Source organism: Lolium rigidum, chromosome 4 (genome assembly GCF_022539505.1).
Source record: "Lolium rigidum isolate FL_2022 chromosome 4, APGP_CSIRO_Lrig_0.1, whole genome shotgun sequence".
Taxonomy (NCBI): Eukaryota; Viridiplantae; Streptophyta; class Magnoliopsida; order Poales; family Poaceae; genus Lolium; species Lolium rigidum.
Genome location: NC_061511.1, coordinates 255,755,299 through 255,776,103, shown reverse-complemented (window position 1 = coordinate 255,776,103; position 20,805 = coordinate 255,755,299). Strand labels below are relative to the sequence as shown.

General features: G+C 42.0%; 1 protein-coding gene across 1 annotated transcript; it reads left to right on the top strand.

Moving 5' to 3' along the window:
* Positions 1–3,640: 3,640 nt before the first annotated feature.
* On the top strand, positions 3,641–18,841 carry LOC124707547 (protein DA1-related 1-like). Its single transcript, XM_047239209.1, has 13 exons — positions 3,641–3,773; positions 4,902–4,976; positions 6,901–7,056; positions 10,592–10,682; positions 11,726–11,933; positions 13,591–13,711; positions 13,786–13,869; positions 14,193–14,312; positions 14,426–14,638; positions 14,724–14,786; positions 16,879–16,994; positions 17,381–17,439; positions 18,240–18,841. Exons 3-13 carry the CDS (start codon positions 6,937–6,939, stop codon positions 18,557–18,559), a joined length of 1,515 nt encoding a protein of 504 aa, XP_047095165.1. The 5' UTR covers positions 3,641–3,773; positions 4,902–4,976; positions 6,901–6,936; the 3' UTR covers positions 18,560–18,841.
* Positions 18,842–20,805: the final 1,964 nt, after the last annotated feature.

The window sequence follows — 20,805 nt, the reverse complement described above, 5'->3', positions numbered from 1 at the left end:
GATTAAAGGTTGGTTTGAACAAGTAGAATTTAATACTACTCTAATATTCTCTAGGATAGACATGGATATGGTTAGCATCTATAACCTCTCTCACTTCTCAATATCTTGGAATATCCTAAGGTTCTACTCAAGAGATGATGATATGATCCTCTAAATAGATGGTTTGCCTAGGAATTCTACCTTGAAATCTTATGTAGCTTGTTCTTCAGGAAATCTGATAAACCTGCATCTTGTGGTATGCCTCCACCTCCTAGCTTCTTCATCTTGATCCTAGCTAATTCACATGGAAGGTCTCAAGTGTTTGGTTTCCTTGTAGCATGGTACAAGGTGTCCAAATGGAGGAAGGGTGTGGCTCTATTTATAGGCTTGGGCAAGCTCTAGTGTCATGACACATAGGTGGTGACTCTTGTGTTGGTTTGATGAGTAAGGTGCTTGGTTGTCATGCCCTCATCCATAGCAATCCTTTGAGCATGAGGTGGCAAAGCTTGGGATGCAAGTCATGTAGATATTTTCATCCCATGTGGCAAGATCATTATCCCCTCATATGATTTATTTTGGATAGCCAAGTGGCATTTGCTACTAAATATCTTGTGGATGGTTTTATTATTGTTGATGAGTCACTATATTATATTTGATTGGATTTATATTATAATATTGGTGAAAAGGTCAAAGTTGAGGGTTATTCCTCAAATTTGGATAGTTGGATTTGATTTCACCAAGGCATGATCATATGAGTTTCAAAATACTCATAGTTAATTTTATACAAATAGTTTAGACTATAATTCGTAATGTAAACGGATTTAGTTTTATGATATTCAATGTATTTAATAAGTTAGGATTTAAATAAGAATGTGTGGCTTTTATGCATTTTAGACCCTATGGTTTACCTTATTTATAAGTGAATTAAATTACACACAAAGGTAGTTGCTAACTTTTAAGTGTTGTGTAAATCTAATTCCATTTGATCTAATACATAGATCAAATCATCTCTACCCAAAACAAGGTTTAGCAAAGATCACGATGAAGTTTATAGCGCTTGACTTGATGATCTACTTCAATTCCGAGCAAGTCAAGTGAAACTTCGATTCATCGTGGTAAGTTTTATTTGAAGCGCGAAAATTCCCCGGATTTTCTATGCATGAATGCAATGCACACTTTGGTGTTCTCTCATTTTATTGCCTCTAAACCTGGGATATTACAGTAGACCAGCCATGTAGGAAGAGAGAATAAAATATCATTTGCATGCACGCCGGCGCCTCCAGCAGCCTTCCTATGGGCTGGATTTTGGTTGGGACCGCCGGCTAAAGTTTGTTATTTGGGGAGGTTTTAGGGGACCGATTGGGCGCGTCCTCCATTTTGGTTTTTCTGGCTTTTATGGGGATGACTGGGAATGAGTGGAGATGGTCTAACTTATTTCAACTATACCACCTCAACGATCCCACCCCTTCTACACATGCAAGCTATCCACTAAGCAAAGGAGCAACCTCACAATAAACAAATTGCATGCTTAGCATTTCACGTTACATTTTTTTAGCAACATAACGTCATCTCTAATTCGGTTCACATGCCGTTTGATCCATCACGTTCCCATGCATGTCCGGTGGTGAGCTATCCATGTTATTTTTTTACCTTCAACGGATCATCAAGCAATTAGCTCTCCAGGTCTATTCCTTTCATCTTCAAAAACTTCTGGTGACCCATGTTTAATTCCTCCCTACCTCCACCACCCGATCAAACATCCATATATTGCATCAGTCGGCCGCTTAACAAAGGGATTATGAATGATTGTGTGTCTTCTCCTCTCCTCTCTTTCACGCCCATGTTTTCATACTGTATGTCCATATTTTTCTGGTGGTGAACTGGCAGATCAGCTCTCTTGCATTGGATGCCCTCGCCGTTTACTGAATTGGCCGCGCGCGCTGCAGCCAAAAGTAGCACCAACTTGCGGTAGCATCGGCGTGATTAGGAACAACTACAAGGTAAACACGATGTAAGTTCTAGGTACATCCAGATATCCATTTCTTTATGCAAAAATAGTACTAGATATTGAAGAATCGATCTAATTTGATCTGCTGATTGCATGGAGGAAGCCCATGTTGTCATCATCACTCCATCAAAAGGTAACCCAAGTTCCTTTTTTTGTTTATTGGATTGCACAAATCTAACTTGATGCGCTGATTACATGGAGGTAACTCAGTAAAGAGCAACTCTTTTCTTCTCTTTTGACTTCAACCAGGGTATCACGTCAAAGAAAATAATATCTCATTTAGTTCCATGTGTTTTGTATTCTTCGTGTTGCCCTCTCTTTTCTCTGCGAAACAGTTTGATTTGTTTCCGTATTTTGTATTGCATGTTGCACCAGCATATATAGCATCAACAATGGGTCGACGACGTTTATCTTTAGGTTTGCTATGTACTGAAGAAAGTTAGTTATCTTTTTTATGGATCTGTGTTGACACAATACCATTAGAATTACCATCGGTACACCACATGGATGAACATTCTAGCATATAGATGGCTTTTTTTTTGAGAAACATAGTACAAACGTAGACGCTCACATATACGTGCATACACTCACCCCTCCAAAAGAATGAGCTGGTATATTGGATCTTAGAATTGACGAAGTCACCACAGATGTCTCGCTGTCGACGGGAAGTCGTCTCCCACTCCCACTGAATGAATATTCCGCCTTTATGAGACACGCAGATGTCAAACCCTGGGTTTGGACTGATCTGGTGGGCTGGGGATACAATCATCCTCCTAACCACCCAACCCCAAGTTGGTTCTCATAGATGGTTTTAATTTGATTTGCTACATGTCTTAATTACAATATTTTCAGTCTATTTTATTAGATCCACAACGATGTTTATTTGGAGCTTCACTGCCCAACCTTTTGGGCCTAGGTAAATCGCCGCCTCATCTGTATTGTCACCATGATTTGCAAGTTCAACTTGTTGTCTCCTCGGTACGCTAACGATTCTAGAATCTCTCGTGCTTTGCTTCAAAGATATCCAATTAACAAGTATTTTCTCGTTCATACTATTTCAATTATATTGCTCATGTTTCCCCATTCATCCAATTAACAAGCGAGCAGGTTGCCAGTGGGGGTGGGTTCTCGCCGGACGGAAGAGTTCGAGCTCCTTCTCTCCTTTCCTTGGCAGCGACGCTTCGAGGATGCCGGCGAGCGACGACGGCGCCGCCCCAGGACCTGATTGCTTTTTTATATTTTGTTCTGGGGTGTTCTTTGTAAAGTTGCATGCCTTATCCTCTAATATTAGGTTTTTTAGGGCGAGTTCTGTTAGGGGCCTGTATGCATATGCATATTGTACCCGTCTCCTGTTACTTTAATATATTAGCACCTCCTATTTCAAAAAAAAAACAAGATCTGATTTACTCTGAGGTTATCTAGAAGAAACGTTGATTATATAACTTCAGTGTATTTGTTGTTGCATAGTTTTTTATTTATTTTCTTCCTCCTAAGTGCAATATAAACCTACATATTCATGTCCCACAGCAACGTGTGGGAAATCATCTAGTGAGTCAAAGGAATGGTGGCTTGAATCATAGTTCTCCTCTTTCGTCTTGTCGTTCATTTCTACTCAGCCGGTCCTAAAAAAAAAACCGGTCTGGAAAAAATAATCGTCACCAAACCTGCTTGGAAAAGTTTCCACGCCACAAGAGAGCGCAAGCGAACGGACGCGAAGACGGCGACGGCGACGAGGCGCCTTCCCCTCCGCCTCCGGATCTCTCCTCCGTCGGCGACGTTCTCCCCGGTACGCCCCCCTCCTACTTCTCATCCTTCCCGTCTCGTAGCTAGGATTCGGTAGGATCTTGGTCGGAGATGAAATCTTGGGGAAACATGGCCGGAGATGAAATCTTGAGAAAGCTGGTCCTGGGCGGCGCCCATGTCGATCTCCAAATAGCCTTCTCCTGCGCGCAGCTGGACACGATTGACGGGACGGCGTCCATGTCGATCTCCAAATAGCCTTCTCCGTCCTCTTCTGCGCGCAGCTGAACACGATTGACGGGACGCGCTTGTGCTGGCTCACTACAGTAGTACCCCCTACTAGCTGTATTGTCCTCTGTCTGTACATATTCTCCCTTGAGCAAATCTTTTACTGTCCAGTAGTGTCAACCACAGCAACAGAATGGTACAGGGATTCTAGAGGATGATGGCCAGTGCAGTTGTTTACTTTCATTCCCCTTTGGTCAACTTACCTTTCTTGACAAATACTTTTATAAAGCTATTTGGTATTTCCTTTTAATATTTATCATGAATAAATGTGATGAACATTTTATGGTTTTTTAGTCCCAGTTCACATGGGAACATTTTTATGCTTTCTTGTGAAATTTTCTGTTTGTCAAGGGCACTGCATAGAGAAGATGATGGTGAATTGGTGATAATGCGTATTTGACCGTATAGTGTAAGCAAGCTCGTCACACTTTAGCCTGGCTGGGATTAACAGAATGGCTGAAATGTATCTTCAGTGGCCGTTCTGAAAGTGTGTAAAAATTGTTGCCATTGACGATCCCTGTAGAGGTGGCAGCGTTGAACTGCTTGAAGGCATACATGATACACATGGTATAGTAGTAGATCACCCTGTTGAACAAAATGAACCCGTGTCCACTCTTTGGGCGGAAGAATCGGCCAAGATGGACATCTATGGCACTTAAGTTTTAAATGGTTAGCATTAGTTTTGTAGCATGCATGCGCAGTCAGATTCAAATGCATAGTAGAAACAATTAGGCGCAGAAATTCAAATCATTCTTTTATTAAAGGTTATGAGAAGACTAGTAACATGTCATTAGCTTATTACTTCGACCCCAACTTTTAGCTCTGATTTTTTTCTGTAATAGGACATTGCTAACCTGAGATGTCATTTTCTGAATTTGATTTTCAGAACCTGCCCCTGTGAAAGTTGGAGAAGACGAGCCTGCTCCATCCTGGGATATAGTTCCTGATCCGTTTCTGGAAGGTATTTATTTTACTACGTTCTTCTCTTCTATGTTGTGTGCTCTTTTCTATGTTACATAATGATGCTAGTAGTTGTTTCCTGTGTGCACTTAACTATTACTGTTAGTACACCATCAGTGCTACTTTATTTAGGCTCCAACTGTTCTTTTTGGTTAAAGCTTATTTGAGGTTTCTGCAGTGTTACTGATTTCTAGCTTTATTCAACATGGTACTTGGTACTAGTACTATGAGTAATTTAGGTTTTGTAAGGCTACACTTAACAATCGAATGATATTGTGTGTTCTGTTTGTTTGCATCATCGCATTTGACTGTAACTAGTTCACGACTTAGTAACTGAACAACATCATCGCATTCGACTGCTAAATTAATGCAATCACAATGTGCTTAATCGCTGCACACAACAAGGCATAAACGAAAGTGTTTTTCAGGATGCTATGGATTCAATCCAGACGTGAAATTATCCAGGTTTGGATTGGGTGGAGCATGGGGATCCACTAAAACCCCATCTGGATCAATTCCAGGCAGGGATTCAATCCCAAGCAACTGAACGAGGCTTAAGGAATTACATTAATCCCGTACGGGCTGAGTGGGATGAGCCAAGCTAGCCCAGGGACAGCCCACACGTCCATCACTTCCTCTCGAGTGAACTCTCTCAAACGCAGCCCACACGCCCCTCTTGAGCCAACCTTCCGCTGCCGCCACCGTCTCCCGTTCTCTGCTTTGCTGCCGTCTCCCGGTCTCCGCGCCGCCGTTGAAGCTTCCCTTGATCTCCGGCGAAGCCAGCTCCCATAGGCATGGAGAGAATGGTCCCAGCTGGCCGCCTGAAGCCCTAGCCCAAGCGGTCTGTGACATCGCCGCCGCGGCCGCCCCGCCGTACCTCGTCCGGCTGCGGTACGACCTTCGTGCCGTCCCCAAGCTCTTCCCCTTGCTCGTCCTCAACTCGTGGCCTCCGTGACAGCGGCAAGCTCTTCACTGAAACCCGACCTCCCCGACGGCTCTGCCTGTTTTTCTTGCCCTTGCCGGCGCTCCCTCTCCTCCAACGCTGAGGGGGACTTCGCGGAAGTGGTAAGATCAAAAGAAATGCAACATTTTTATGGTACAAACTCAATTTTCTGCAGTTAGTAATTTGACTTATTTGGGAGGCATAATACTGACTCGAGATTGGAACTTGTAAGAAACGCGAGTAGCAGCCCCGATTATTTCTAATGTTTCCATGCACGTGTTTTGATTCTGATTATTAATAGAGCCAACTGCATCTTCATTAGTATGTATTCTAGTTCAGTTAGAATGCATTTCAACCAGGACGGTGTGCTGCTGTAAATGACAAATATATATTGGTGGTACTTCTTTGATGTTTCCTTCGGTGGGATGTTACTCAAACCACTAAGTTGAATAAAACGTATGCATATTGTAGTTAATAAATCTTGGGTCTCTGTTCTTTGCTGAGAGCATGCACTGAATTTATTTGATGGTTTTATTGTGCGTGTGTCCAACTGGATCCGCGTGTCTCCCGGTGAAACATTTTCTTAGAGTGGCAGGCATTGAATTTCGTTATATGTAATTGCATATCCTTGAATGCTGTTCTTTGAGGTGTCATATAATATATTGTGCCCTTTCTAATTCCTTTCTGAACTTAACTTCTTCCGTGATGCTGCTAGTGATAGATAGAAACCTCAGCCTTACAAGTCCATTTCATATGCTGTATTTGCTCTGTGGGTCTCCTTATCCGACCACTATCTGTCATGTTAACTATTTTTCGAGCTAGATAGATTATTCTTGGTTTGCTTGGTGTCAGCATTTTAATTTAACGATTTACAGGACTATTGATCTACAAAGTTAATTAGCTTTTCTTACTGTTAATGTCATCGTTCAGCATCGATCTTGTCTCCTTTTTTTTATGCCCTAACATGATCGGTTGGTTGCAGATATTACGGTGTTCCTTCATTGCCATTTGGGACAATATGGGTTGGCTGACCAAAATATTTAGAGGTTCAACCCACAACATCTCTGAAGGGCAACATCAGAGCAAGCCTGCAGAAGAGGCAACATGGAACGAACCCTCCAGTTCCACTGTTGTGACTGTAAGTACTTCAGTGGATACATTTCCCCCTCAGCAATAAGGGTTCACTGTTGTGACTGCAAATACTTCATTGGGATACATTCCCCCCTCAGCAATAAGACAAATATGAGATTGGCTTCAGGGAAGCTCGGGCATTGAACCCATGCATATAGTATTGTACCCCCGTTACCTGATAGGATAATTTACTTTGCTGCTTCTGCTGTTTATAAAATATATGCCATTGTGGTACATGTACAATTACCATTTTCCAACTGTCATGTGTACCCATACTAGTAATATTGCACGCACGTATTGACTAATGAACTAAGACAACTTAGTCCTTTTTCGTTTTTCACAAATATTGATGTGTATAAATCATTAAGCTATTTACTCGAATGAACATCGCCAACAGATATCAGCCAATAGTTCCAACACCTTGCAAAAACATGCCGTGAAACAAATATATTAGTACTACTCCCCCTATCCATAATAAGTGTCGTGATTTTAGTTCAAAATTGACTAATAACGAACTAAAACGACGACACTTATTATGAATCGGAGGGAGCACTAAGTTCAGATACCAACAATTCAGAATGGGCGATTGGAGTAATTAATCCCATTTTAGTAGATTTAGGATTCTAAATACTACAGAACCAACAACCGCAGCAACAGTAAGGTAAAATACAAAATTTGACTACATTGTTAAAACATCATTCAGTCAGCACGTGTGTGGCTCTTCATGTTTCTCTTTGGGCTCACTATTTTCTCTTTACTGGTAAATACAAATCTTGGAGACCCCGTTAATCTCGTAAAAATAACAGACTTGCAAAATAATATGTTAGCTATGATCCAAATATTAGCATCTGAAGTATTTCCACTATTGGGGAACCTTGTTATTACTCAGCTGGAAGTATAGATAGATTTCATCATCTCATGATTTGTGACTATGAGCTGACAATTAAGCAAACCTTGATTAAAGACAATACTACTACAATCAAATAACGATTTATGTAGGGGGCAACGACGAACCTTGTTTCCTTTCGTTTCAGTAGACACCCAATTTGATGTAGAGGGACTCATGGCCTCATGGGTACGGCTACAGAGCCTGTTCTCTTTTTGGATTGTGGCACATGATTGGTGATATCTGTTAAAAAGCCAGAATCTTCCTCACTTTTAATTAATCTTGTCATTTTCATTATCTGAACAACTTTCAGTTTGTTTACTGAACATTTCTTTCTCAAACTGTACTGAAGTTCAGCTTTTGTGCTCCGTCAATTTCAACTTCTTCAGGAATAATTGAAGCAATATGACGGAAGATTAATTGTTTTGTCTCCCATGTCAACAGAATATAATCGTAGTCAAATTGCAACAGCCAATACCACAGGCCAAGGAATCTACTCCTCAAAAGCACCAAGCAAATTAGACCTTTGCCGGCCATCGATGCCCAAGATGAATCCCCTCCAATCTTTAAAGACGCATAGATTACTCATCCTCCTTCCGATCTTTTAAAATCGAAAGTGAAACAATAGTGAACTGTCACACTGACCTGATGCCTCCATTACTCTAGCAAGCATCAGGCGAACGGGAGCAGTGACAAAAATAAAGATGTGCGGCCGGAGCCCAGCGAGACCCTGCCGTCGAGGATCAGGAAGACGTCGAGGTGGGTATGGATCATCGGTGGGTGTGGGGAACATGACGGCGGCTCTCGAATCCACTGCTCTCACTGACCAAAAGAATCATACCGGCGAGCTCCACAGCGGCGACGGCGAATCTTGAGCTCCCGGCTAGGTCCGCGACGGTGGCGGCGGATACGGCGTTTCTTCCAAAAAAGTCGCGGGAGGCAGCGTCCGCGGTGGCATGCGCGGGGGTTGGGGTGCTGCACGTGATGGTTGTCGCGGGCGCGTGAAGGGCGTTGGGGATGGTTCTAGAACGACATGGTGGCTGGCTGGCAGCTGTGGTCTACTGTTCACGCGAATCCCACCGTTCTCAACCGTTAGATTTAGGGAACCAGCGGTCAGAATTGAAGGCCTAGTTCAAAACTGGTGCATTATAGAAGTAGATATAGAGATAGAGAAGAAAAGAGATATACCACCAATGCCTCGAGATCTTGATGAGGGACAATAGATAAAATGAAAATAAAATAAAAGTAGAAGTCTAATCTGTTCTGGCTTCTACATACTTCCACTATATTCTAGATAACTTGGTCCTTTGTCATATATGTTGTAGTGTGTCCTAGAGTGTTCTAAAAACGTTGACCAATGGGGGAAGATTTCCCCCCTTGGCTATACGTTTTTAGATAGAGGAGACCTCTCCAGTAGCAGATTTATACGCGCTAGATAACACCCCGTAACTAGGATATTTGTATCTCTTTTCCTAGCTTTCGGTAGTGTTCTCTAGAACCTTCTAGCTATAAGTAGAGCTAAGTAGTGGAGGCTCACGAGGCCTATAAATAGAGGTCCACACCTCTAAGTATGGAACCAGACTATGTATCCTCTTTCTATCAATAAAGAGAACTTTGTGTTCTTGTATTGGATCTTGGACTAGATCTAGTGTGTTAAGAGTTTGTACTGAACTCTTAGCGATTCCCTGCCCCTAGAGTGATATCTAGCTTAGCACATTGAAGCGGTTCCTTCAACAATTGTGTTGTCCATATTGTAGCAGCAAAGTGGAGTTGTTCCTCCAGAAGCTTGTGCTGCTTCAGATCTCCCTTCAAAATCTAACTAATTTTAAACCGTAACACTAATGTGAGCAGTGTTTGACGAGGAAGAGGCAAAATATGGTTGATCAGAAGCAATGTAGGCCTCTTTTTTTTTTTTTGAAACGAGGCAAGACTTTCCATTTTCATTAATAGAGAAGAAAAGGTGGCCAGTTTATTAATGGGAAACCAGCCAAAAACCGGTACAAACACCCTCGCCGACCGGCGTGGATCATGAATGTCGCAAGGGCACACACAGCCACCCTGGCAACCCACATGAACTGCACAAACACCACTGAAGCGAAGATCGTCGTCGAGGTTGCCCACCAGCGTCATCGTCATCACTCTGCAGCGACTCCGACTTCCCCGAAGAAGCGACCAAAAAGAAGACCTCGCCGAAGCGACACCGTGAAGCTCTTTGGCTCTCCGCTTTGGCTCTGCAGGAGCATGGAAAATCTTTTATTTTGTACTTTATGGTTGCATAGATGCAATTACCCCTTATTGAAAATCATATTGTTACCAACTTACCATCCAAGAAAGGCTACCTTACTTATCGTTATTTATATTGTGTGATACTTAAATTATTTGCTACCTGCCGACCTGCCATTGGTAACCTTGTCATGATATTACTATGTGATATATACTAAAATTTGCCTCTTTTTCAAAAAAAAAAAAATACTAAAATTGTTTTTTTTATCTGCCAATGGTACTGTACTTCCACTGAATTTATTAGATACCTATATGGACCGGTCAGTTTCTGTACAATTATCCACTATTTTAGTCTTTGAAACTTAGGTTTAAATACATATAACGTCCATTTCTTGTGACTATATAGCTGATTCAATTTTCACATTCAATATAGGATGTCATTTCGGAATTTGACACTGAGGATATTGACCGTGCTATAGCACTTTCTCTGTCAGAAGAGGAACACAGAAAGTCAAAGGGAGCAGGTTAGTATTGTAAATATTATTCCTGCTGCTCACGTTTTCTGAAAAAAGCTGAAACCCTTTTTCACACAGTGGCTGTCCTCTTATGGCATTTTTGTTTTGAGAGTAATTTCCTACAGATACCTGTGGACGTCCGCATGCCCGCTCCAGCCACGCTTAAATTGACTTAGTGGCGGCGGGGACAAACTGCAGTAGCTAAGTGAGCTTTACGGGCACAGTACGCATATTCTGCTAAGCCTGCATGTCCTGCTATCAGCCTGTACACACTTGCACTTGCAAGCACCCGCAGAGTGCAGCAAGGCGCCTTCGCCACCGTTCATCGCAGGCTGTATTTGGCCTAAGGCTCGATTGCTTGTGCCGATGCAACTTGCCGATTTCCGTTGGATGGAGACCAACCTGCAAGAGCTAATCAATCCTTTGTAACAGAGCTGGCTCGATTGCTTCTCACGGGAACTTGACGGAAGCAATTCAAACATACAAAACTAGCTTTGATTGCACATTGCTCATAACCTGCCTATTATGTTGCGGATAGTTAGTCCCGCGAAACCTGCCGAACGTGTTATTTGGCATGCACACGGCTGCGGGCACCTGCTAATCCTGCAATTTTCAGTCGTGGCTATTGCGGGCACATCCGTGGACATGTCCACTTCATCCTGAATTGTGGATCTACTTCATCACCTTGTAGCGGCACTTATGGTTTCTGGCAATGGAATAAAAAAATGAACATACATATGTGATATGTGTTATTATTATTTGTTATGGCAACCATTGGATCATTATAAGTAATTTTATTTTGAAGATGGTTTCGAGAAAAGTTTGGTGTAAATTTATTGCTATAGATGTAATCATGTAATAATCAAAATTCTTGGGATAAACATTTCATGTATTGATGTACTAGTCTTTGTATTGTAACGAGGCTATTGTCAGAATATTGTATGTTCGCTTGGATATTTCTGTCAAGCTATTTTTACCTCAAACGCTTTAACGATTCTATGCATTTATAGTTTGTAATACTTTCTTGTTTTATTTGTTTTTTTTTATTTTAGGAAAGGATCTGCATTTAGATGAGGATGAATTATTTGCAAGAGCTATTCAAGAAAGTTTGAATGTTGAATCACCCCCTCGTGCTCGGGAAAATGGCTCACCCCCTCGTGCGCGTGAACACAGTTCACAACCTCGTCCTCGTGAAAATGGAAGCTCCAACGGCGGCCATTCATTTCAACAATTACCATATATGTTTTCTTCTGGATTCAGGTGTGCATAACTGTTTTTCTTCGAAGGTACTTAATTTGAACGTTATACTTTGATGTTTGATTGATCGATGTGAAGTGCCACATCATTAAATTGTTACAAGAATTAGTCAGAAAGGTTATATGATTAGTAAAATCCAGAGCCATACCTGCAACATGCTACTCCCTCCTTTCCTGAAAAGAAGCCTGTAACTTTTTCCCATAGGTGTAAAGTTTGACCAAGTTTCTGGTAAAACAATCAACAATTAAAAGACTATAGATATGATATGAAAATATATTTAGTTAATAATGTATCCAAGGATATTTACTTGGTATTGTACTCCCTCTGTCCTCAAATAAGTGGGCGTTTAGCTTTAATTTTTGTCCACAAAAGAGTGTACTTCTCACTTTCCAATGCACTTTAAAGAAGATAAAATTGCTTCGCTCTCATCGCACGGGAATCAAGCCCAATAACATCTATCACTTGGTCTCCTCTTTTCTACATGCACTTACCTTATTGGTGGTGAAGAAATTAAAGAGAGAATGAATGATAAGTTGCACCTTCCCAATGCAAAATTTTTAATCTCTCTTGAAAAACTGAGACGTCCACTCTTTCAAGGACAGAGGGAGTAGATGTTCATAGTTTTTTCTAGAAGTTTAGTCAAAGTTTACATTGTTTGACTTATGTAAAAAAACTATAGGCCTTCTTTTCAGAAATGGAGGTTGTAGTATTTAAGCAAATTCTGAGACATAACATATTGTTCTTTCAATTATGCATGTCATTTTGATGTTTTTTTGGCAGGGCATGTCATGTCGATGTTGGTAATTCACTCCCTGGATATGATATTTTGTTTAAAAGCTTCATCAATATAGCTTAGTGGTATAATATGTCTTGGGTGCATACTTACAATAGCAAGGTCTTAATGTTCTTTTGAAATGCACTAGAAAATTCAAAGGCTCTCATGATTTCTTCTGAAACAATTGTCTACAACTTAAGGTGTTGAACTGAGCATTTCTATCTGACTTTTGCAAACTGTGCACTTAAACCTAATCATTTGGTCCTTTACATACTAATTTAAAATGCCTCTGAAAATATTGCAAAACGTGTTTGAAATTTAGAGCTCTAACATAAAAGTGAAGAAAAATTACTCGCCAAACTTTAAAATTGTGCTAATTGGATAAACCATGGCATACAAGTGTTGAAGTGTGGAAGCTCCATCTGGTAGGATTATATCTTTACAAGAAGTGCCTTGGGTGTGTAAAATCTCTCAATAGTGTCAAAAGAAAAGAAATATAAAATATGTACAATTTGCTCTTTAAAAATACCAGGAGGATATTGTATTGGTCTAAAAAAACTCTGCTGACAGCCTGGATGGTTTGTAAACATCGCAATGCCTGCATCTTCGAAAACGAGCAGTCCCCTGTTACCAAGCTCCTAGTAAGGATTAGAGTAGAGGCGGCACTCTGGGCGAAAGCTGGAGCTGCTGGCCCTAAAAATAATCATCCCAACAACCTGGGACGTCCACTAGTTCTCTGTAACGAATGATGTAATCACCTCCTAGGAGGCTTACCCTTCTTCTGTTCAATGAAAAGAAATGCAAAGTCTTTGCGTTTTTTCGAGAAAAGATTCACTAGAATTGTCACTCTGCATGATTTAATGCGCAGCTCACTTCTTTCCTCAGGACATGTGCTGGATGTCACAGTGAGATAGGCCATGGGCGTTTTCTTAGTTGCATGGGGGCTGTTTGGCATCCTGAATGCTTTTGCTGCCATGCTTGTAATCTACCAATATATGACTATGAGGTAGGTCTTTGTTTATTTGTTCACTTATTAAACAGTTGCAATAATATATTGACCTTACGAACAAAGTCATGCAGTTTTCCATGTCGGGAAATCATCCGTACCATAAAACATGCTACAAGGAGCGCTTTCACCCAAAATGTGATGTCTGCAAGCAATTTGTGAGAACCACTTCATCATTTTTTTTCTTATATGTTCGCGCTACAGGGTTCTCTTTGTTTGACATTTCTTCACCCAGAAATATTTATTCACTGTTGAATGAAGTGATTTTTTTCTCCTTTATGATTGCAATGTTTAGTTTTGCAAACACTTGATTTTATGCATGTCTTTTCTTCATTCTTATTGCAATCCTATAAGCCTGGAAGAATGTAGAAATCAAAAAAAATTCTAGATATAATGTGAAAGGATTTTATTTATGTTAGCAGCTGGCTTGTTCCTTCTCTTGGTTTCCATATGCACCACCTGATGGTTCCTTCTTGTTCAGATTCCTACGAATATGAATGGCCTTATTGAATATAGGGCACATCCGTTTTGGTTACAAAAATACTGTCCATCACATGAAGTGGATGGAACTCCAAGATGTTGCAGTTGTGAAAGAATGGAGGTATCGTTCAGTTATCATGTTTGGTTTTATTAGTTTTGTCTTGAGTGGTTAGATAAGTTGCTTTCTGCAAAATTTGGCTCACTTCATTCCAATATGGTTCATTTACTTATCAGCCAAGGGAATCAAGATATGTACTGCTAGATGATGGTCGTAAGCTCTGTCTGGAGTGTCTCGACTCTGCAGTTATGGATACGAATGAGTGCCAACCACTTTATCTCGAAATACAAGAATTTTATGAAGGCCTCAATATGAAAGTAGAACAACAGGTTCCTCTGCTTCTGGTAGAAAGGCAGGCTTTAAATGAAGCCATGGAAGGAGAGAAAGCTGTACGTCTATTATGCTGAACTGAACAACCAAATATATTTTTACTATATCAGTAGTTGTAACTATTTTGTTTTCTTTGGAAACCAGGGCCACCACCATCTTCCTGAAACAAGAGGTCTGTGCTTATCGGAAGAACAGACTGTCAGTACGGTGAGTACTGTTCCAAACACAAAATAAATGGTTCATGCAAACATCATCTAGTCCAAGTTGTAATCCGACTCTTGATCTGCTGGGTTTTGACTGTGATAATACTAGTTGAATGCCCGTGCGTTGCCATGGCCCCTTACAAAATTATATTCATGCATGTTGCATGTGTAAACATAAAATGCACAAAAATATTAAGCCGATGTCCCCATAAAATGCGGCACTCTAGTTCTTCTCCCCTGCATTGCCACCACCTCGATGTAAACCTGAGAATGGTTGGGGACCTAAACAAAACCTCAAATGAGGGCAAACCAAATCTAACTAACCCACTGGGATTTATTCACACCCAAACCAAACTAAACCATGTCCTGACTCCACCTGAACTTAACTAAACCGATGGCTGGCACCACAATTCTCACTGGTTTTTGTCTATAGGTCAACAGCAGTTCCCCACCATGTTGCTTCCTACGTCAGGGACGGGGCTAGAGGTCCTGGTCAGGGCGTTGCTGGACTCCTGGTTAAAGTGTGGGAGAAGAGAGTTGGGAAGCAGAGAAGGGATCCGGGTTAGCAGCGGGTCGTCGGCAGGCTGGCTGGAGAGGCGGGGCACGAGCAGTGGCCACTGTAGTATATGAGACTGAAACTCGGGAAGGGCTGTGGACGAACTGATCTCCCCACCCGCGTAAAAACCACGAGTTCAACTTGTGTGGAACCCGGACCTGTTTGAACTCGTACCCAACCATGCCCAACTGGTCTGTACAGAAAACCAAACTACACCAACCTGTTGTCAAACTCGGCCCATTTACAACCAAACCAAACAAACCCTTAAGAGAAAACCGACCCAACACACCCAGTTTAGACAAACCCTAAAGAGAGAACCATTCTCAGGTTTACCTCAATGGACCGCCTTTTATCCAGCATCTGAACCCAATGCATCCCCGTTCCACCGTGACGGAAAGTCGCTCCTTCACGTTGAGTATGGCATCTTGGTCGATGGTGTGATGAGTGAGATGGAGCATCTCATTGCCATGTGTTCCTGGCATCGTCATATTAGCAGACTGACAAGGAGTGCACTATGTAGCTGCAGATCTCCTCTACTCCTAGTCGGATCTCTTGTGCTGGTGCACTGGCGCTGATCATCGAGGACAGAGAAAAAGGATGGAGCGGAGCTAGAGGGTTCTCTGTAATAGCATACATTAAAGGATTCATCATATTTTGAATATAATTGTAGTACACTCATTTCCAGTTCACAAAGAGAAATGAAAGAAAAAGAATGACTGCACGGAGAGAACATGGGGACTTCCAAATAACCATTTTTAGCTCTCACAAGAAGACAAGGTAAGAAATAAGAGCAGCATCCGGTCAAGGAAACTGTGTCCTGGCCATCCCAATGTTCACAAACAGATGCAGGAGTTGGGCAGGAGCGAGGTGATGCCCCACTGGCAACCGGCGGCGGTGTGGGAGGTTGGAGAGCACTGAGTGGCAGGGGGAAGAAGGCACTCGCGTGGGTTGAGCAACACAGTGGAGGGTAATCAGGCGAGGCCCTGTCGGTGACAGTGGAGGCCTGGGGTTGCGAGAACCGGTTATGGCGGGGACCTAGTAGATAGCCTAGATCTAGCCTTGCGGCGAGGGCATCCGTGGCGGCTTGGGATCTCTGTGGAGGGCGGCTGCAGGTGCCGGGCAGGGAGGCAAGAAGCTCGAGGGGCACGGGTTGCCGGGTAAGCTGCGTGGGAAGCGGGAGCGGCAGAGGCCGTGACTTCGCAGGGTAGCTGGGCGCTGGCGTGAGGTTGACTGGTGTGGAGGAGGCAGGGCTCGCCGTTCGGCGGTCGGCGCGATGGAAAAATCGGGGCGGGTACAGGGACGGGATAGATACAGATTTTTATTCTGGGGTGCTGGTTTCACGGGCATGGGATCGCGAGCGAGGAGCCGAGGACGGCCAAACAAAGTCCTGGTTTTTCTCTCCGCTTGAGGAGGTCAGGAGAGCAGTTTTGATATCGTGGAACGGTTTGTAAGAGGAGACTGAGATCTGGTGTTGCTGGTTTTTTCATACGAATTGCACGTACCATACCGATTCAGACTTAATAATAAAGATTATTTTCAGATATTGAGGAGACCGAGAATGGCGGGGAACAAAATCATGGAGATGATAACAGAGCCATATAGGTTGACACGGCGATGTGAAGTCACTGCAATTCTAATTCTCTATGGTCTCCCAAGGTAAAGCATTGCGGTTTTTTTTTGCTGGTAAAGCATTGCGGTTTAATGTCTTAACTGTCTCTTAAACAAATAATAACAGTGTAAGAGTTGGCAGCTTCCAGTAGGAAAAGTAGTGGGAACAGTTACAAAAATGATCCTACTGTTTCAACTGATTCGAAATACTATTCCTTTCATGTTGGCAAAAAAGGAATGCATGGATTATTTGGAGATATTTAATACTATTAACTAATGAGCAAAACTATTAATACTGTGCCTCATCAGTGTATCTTTTCCTGTCACTTGAACAATTCATCGTGTCATCATTTGCCTCTACTAAGTTGGAACCTGAGCAACCCTGGATACGTTTCTTGACTTTGTGAGTTTCTTATTAGTTCTTGTTTTTGCAGATTGTTGACAGGTTCCATTTTAGCTCATGAGATGATGCATGCATGGTTGCGACTTAAAGGTAATATAAGTTCTTGCGGCACTTACTTTTGTGTTCTTGTGTTGATACTAAAATAGCATATACTGACTGTTTTTTTTTTGAGGGAGCATACTGACTATTAGTATACTAAAAGTCGAATAGAGATGAACCTATTGAATGACACACTTTCCGTCTCACTAAAATCATTTTAATGACAATCAATTTAACAACAACAACATCATCAAAGCCTTTTCCCCAAGCAAGTTAGGGTAGGCTAGATATGAAACCCAACAGAAATGAAAGGAAGCGAAAACAAGAACGAGAAGGAAATAAGAGAGTAAACTAATGACAATCAATTTAACCGTGGCAAATTTACTCCCTTTGGCTTCTTTAGCATATGAACGGAATTACTTGGTTACAGTAAAGACTAACAATAAAATATCGGGGTTCAAGATTCCTACCAGAAGCCGTATTTCTCAGTGTGGCTAGGAAGTAGGAATGCTTTAGCAATCCCGGTAAGGATCGAGAACTGTTTTCCTGCCATGGCCAGGACCTTACATTCTGTCTGAGACTGCCATGTGATATCCGAACTAGCAACTGTACTATATGAGATATTGTGGGCTTGAAGTTGTGTCATGTTGCTGTCAAGACTTTGAGGCAATTGCTCGTGGTCCACACTTACAAAGACCATAATTGCAACTGTATTTGAATAATAAAACAATTAACACTAGTTTATCTAGCAAGAAGAGTTTGCATCAGCTTGCTACTATCATTAAGTATCTCATATCTAGTAGAAAAAAATGATATATGGACAATTTATGCTAATGAATATGTATTCCCAGGATACCGCACACTTAGTCCAGATATAGAAGAAGGCATATGCCAAGTTCTTGCTCACATGTGGATCGAGTCGGAGATCATGGGGGGGTCAGGCATCAACGCAACATCGACGTCGTCGTCCTCTTCATCATCCACATCATCGAAAAAAGGCGGGCGGTCACAGTTCGAGCGGAAACTCGGTGATTTCTTTAAGCACCAAATCGAATCGGATACCTCCATGGCCTACGGGGACGGCTTCAGGGCCGGTAACCGGGTTGTTCTCCAGTACGGCCTCAAGCGCACCCTCGAGCACATCCGGCTGACCGGGACCTTGCCATTTTGAAAACACGATTCACCTTATTCACAAAGTTATATGCCGATTTTTCATCGAGAGTCCATTGACAGGAGAAAAGGAATTTTGAGAAGCACAAATTGTGCAAATATGATCTTTTCGGTTGCACTTTCTTGGATAGGCCGGCTAAGTAATATTTGCAGATCGGAACAAGTTGGCTAGCCTGATCAATACTGTGCACGAAGATCAAATCTTGGAATGGAAACAATGGTATTTGTTATGTGATATTGAAATTAATAAAGAAAATACACAATATAGTTAGCCTATGCACATAAGTCTAATTCTTCACTGTTTATATTATTCCAGTGTCAAGAGAGACATTAGTTTGGACCATTTTCTGTTTGCGATTGTACGTAATATAAATAACCTTACCTGCAAAATAGCTCTCTTGTGATTCAAACAAGAGCGGGGGAAATAATTCTCCATCTATAACTGTTACACCTGAAATGTATCTTGGGCAACCGCTGATCCCGGTACAGCCTATGCTGCAGCAAACAGAGAAATACAGCGTGTTAAGCGTCCCTTACCATTTGCTACTGTGCTTCTCCGTAACATATCCAATTAGAATTCCTCGCAATCACTACAGTTTGTAAGGTTGACCCAAACAGTAGACAATTTGAGAAATCATCTGCAACAAACTCCATTAGCAATCCTTATCACATTTTTTCTCCCTTTTAATCATCTCCTCCAGCCGCTGAGGTGAGACAAACCTCACCAGAAACTGCTTCTTCACATGCTCTTTAGCTTGCCAATCTCCTCCCCATGGGAACAACCTCTTGAACGCATCAATCAGCTGCTGCAGGAAGAGCATCTCTAGCAGAGCCCGTAAAAACGCTAACTGAAAATCCGGAGTTCAGTTCACCGAACTCGTGTTTACGGGTCGAAAAATGGCTTCTGAACCTGTAAAGGAAGGGTTTTCATAGAATTCATAGGCAAGACAAATACAACAGTCGATCATTATTAATCAAATAATCATCCAAATTATTACAACACATAAACAATAGTCTGAATCAAATTATTACAACAGTTTTAGGAAAATTGAACAAATAAAAAAATGTTTCAACCAAATTACAACAATTCTCGAAAAATTGGATAAATGAATAAATATCTCAACAATGATACATGTGACAAATAAATGAATGAAATGGTAGGATCAAAGGTGACGCCCATGTCGCTGCAGTGGTGCATTTCAGATCATAAACTAGCTGGGCATGGGTACTGGCATTCTCAATCTGGCGATGAGTTTCAAGGAAAGCTTCAATGCGATCCGGATTGCGCTGGGTTTCACTCGGGTGCCAACGTTGTCATAGAAGCAGGGCAAGCTAAACTCTCATTCATCCTCCATGATCATGTTGTGAAGAATCACACAACATGTCATGATATTAACAAGGGGCTTTTCTCCTAAAATCAGGTTGGGCCACGAACAATGGCAAATCTTGCTTGCAAAACACCGAAGGCTCTCTCAATGTACTTGCGAGAGCTGCTTCTTGAGCTTTAGCAAATTTAGCTTATATTCTATCGTGGGGATCCTTGATAGACTTAACAAAACAAAAGTTGCCCAATCCAGATAGATGCCATCGGCTAGGTAATATCTCATTGTGTACTCATTGTTCATGATCTTGTAGTTGCAAGTGGGTGCTTCCCCATTTGCTAATTTAGCAAATAAAGGAGATCTTTGCAGCACGTTGATGTCACTGAGTGTTCCCGGCAAACAAACAAAAAAGAATGCCAAATCCACAAATCTTGTGATGCAACAGCTTCAAAAGCTTCAAGTATAATGGTTGCATCTTTGCTCCTGCCACAGTACTGTTCATGCCATGCCTTGGGACGATTCTTCCTTGTCCAATGCATACAATCAAGACTACCAAGCATGGCCGGCCAACCTCTTTTCTCATTTATCTCCATCAATCTTTTGGTGTCATCCTCATTAGGAGATCGGAGATAGGTTGGCACAAACAACTTGATAATCAGGCGAGCAAATCTACGCACCGACTCCGATGTAGTATCTTCGCCAATTCGAAGATACTCGTCGGTGTAATCCGCAGGGATGCCGTACCCAATCACCCTCATGGCAGCAGAGATTTTTTTGGAACGGGCTAAATCCCATCACGCCGGCGGCATTTCTATGTTGCTTGAAGTAATGCGAACCGGCTTCGCAGGCCTTGACGATTTTGACGAACAAACTACGACGCATGCGATACCTCCTACGCAATAGATGGGACGGATAGGTAGGTATC

What these genes read in the sequence shown, in the direction of transcription:
- LOC124707547 (XM_047239209.1), top strand. Translation starts at nt 6,937, where the DNA reads ATGGGTTGGCTGACCAAAATATTTAGAGGTTCAACCCACAACATCTCT. An exon ending in CCATGGAAGGAGAGAAAGCT is followed by an intron (nt 14,639 to 14,723) that starts GTACGTCTATTA and finishes TTTGGAAACCAG; the next exon opens with GGCCACCACCATCTTCCTGA. An exon ending in ATTCTCTATGGTCTCCCAAG is followed by an intron (nt 16,995 to 17,380) that starts GTAAAGCATTGC and finishes TTGTTTTTGCAG; the next exon opens with ATTGTTGACAGGTTCCATTT.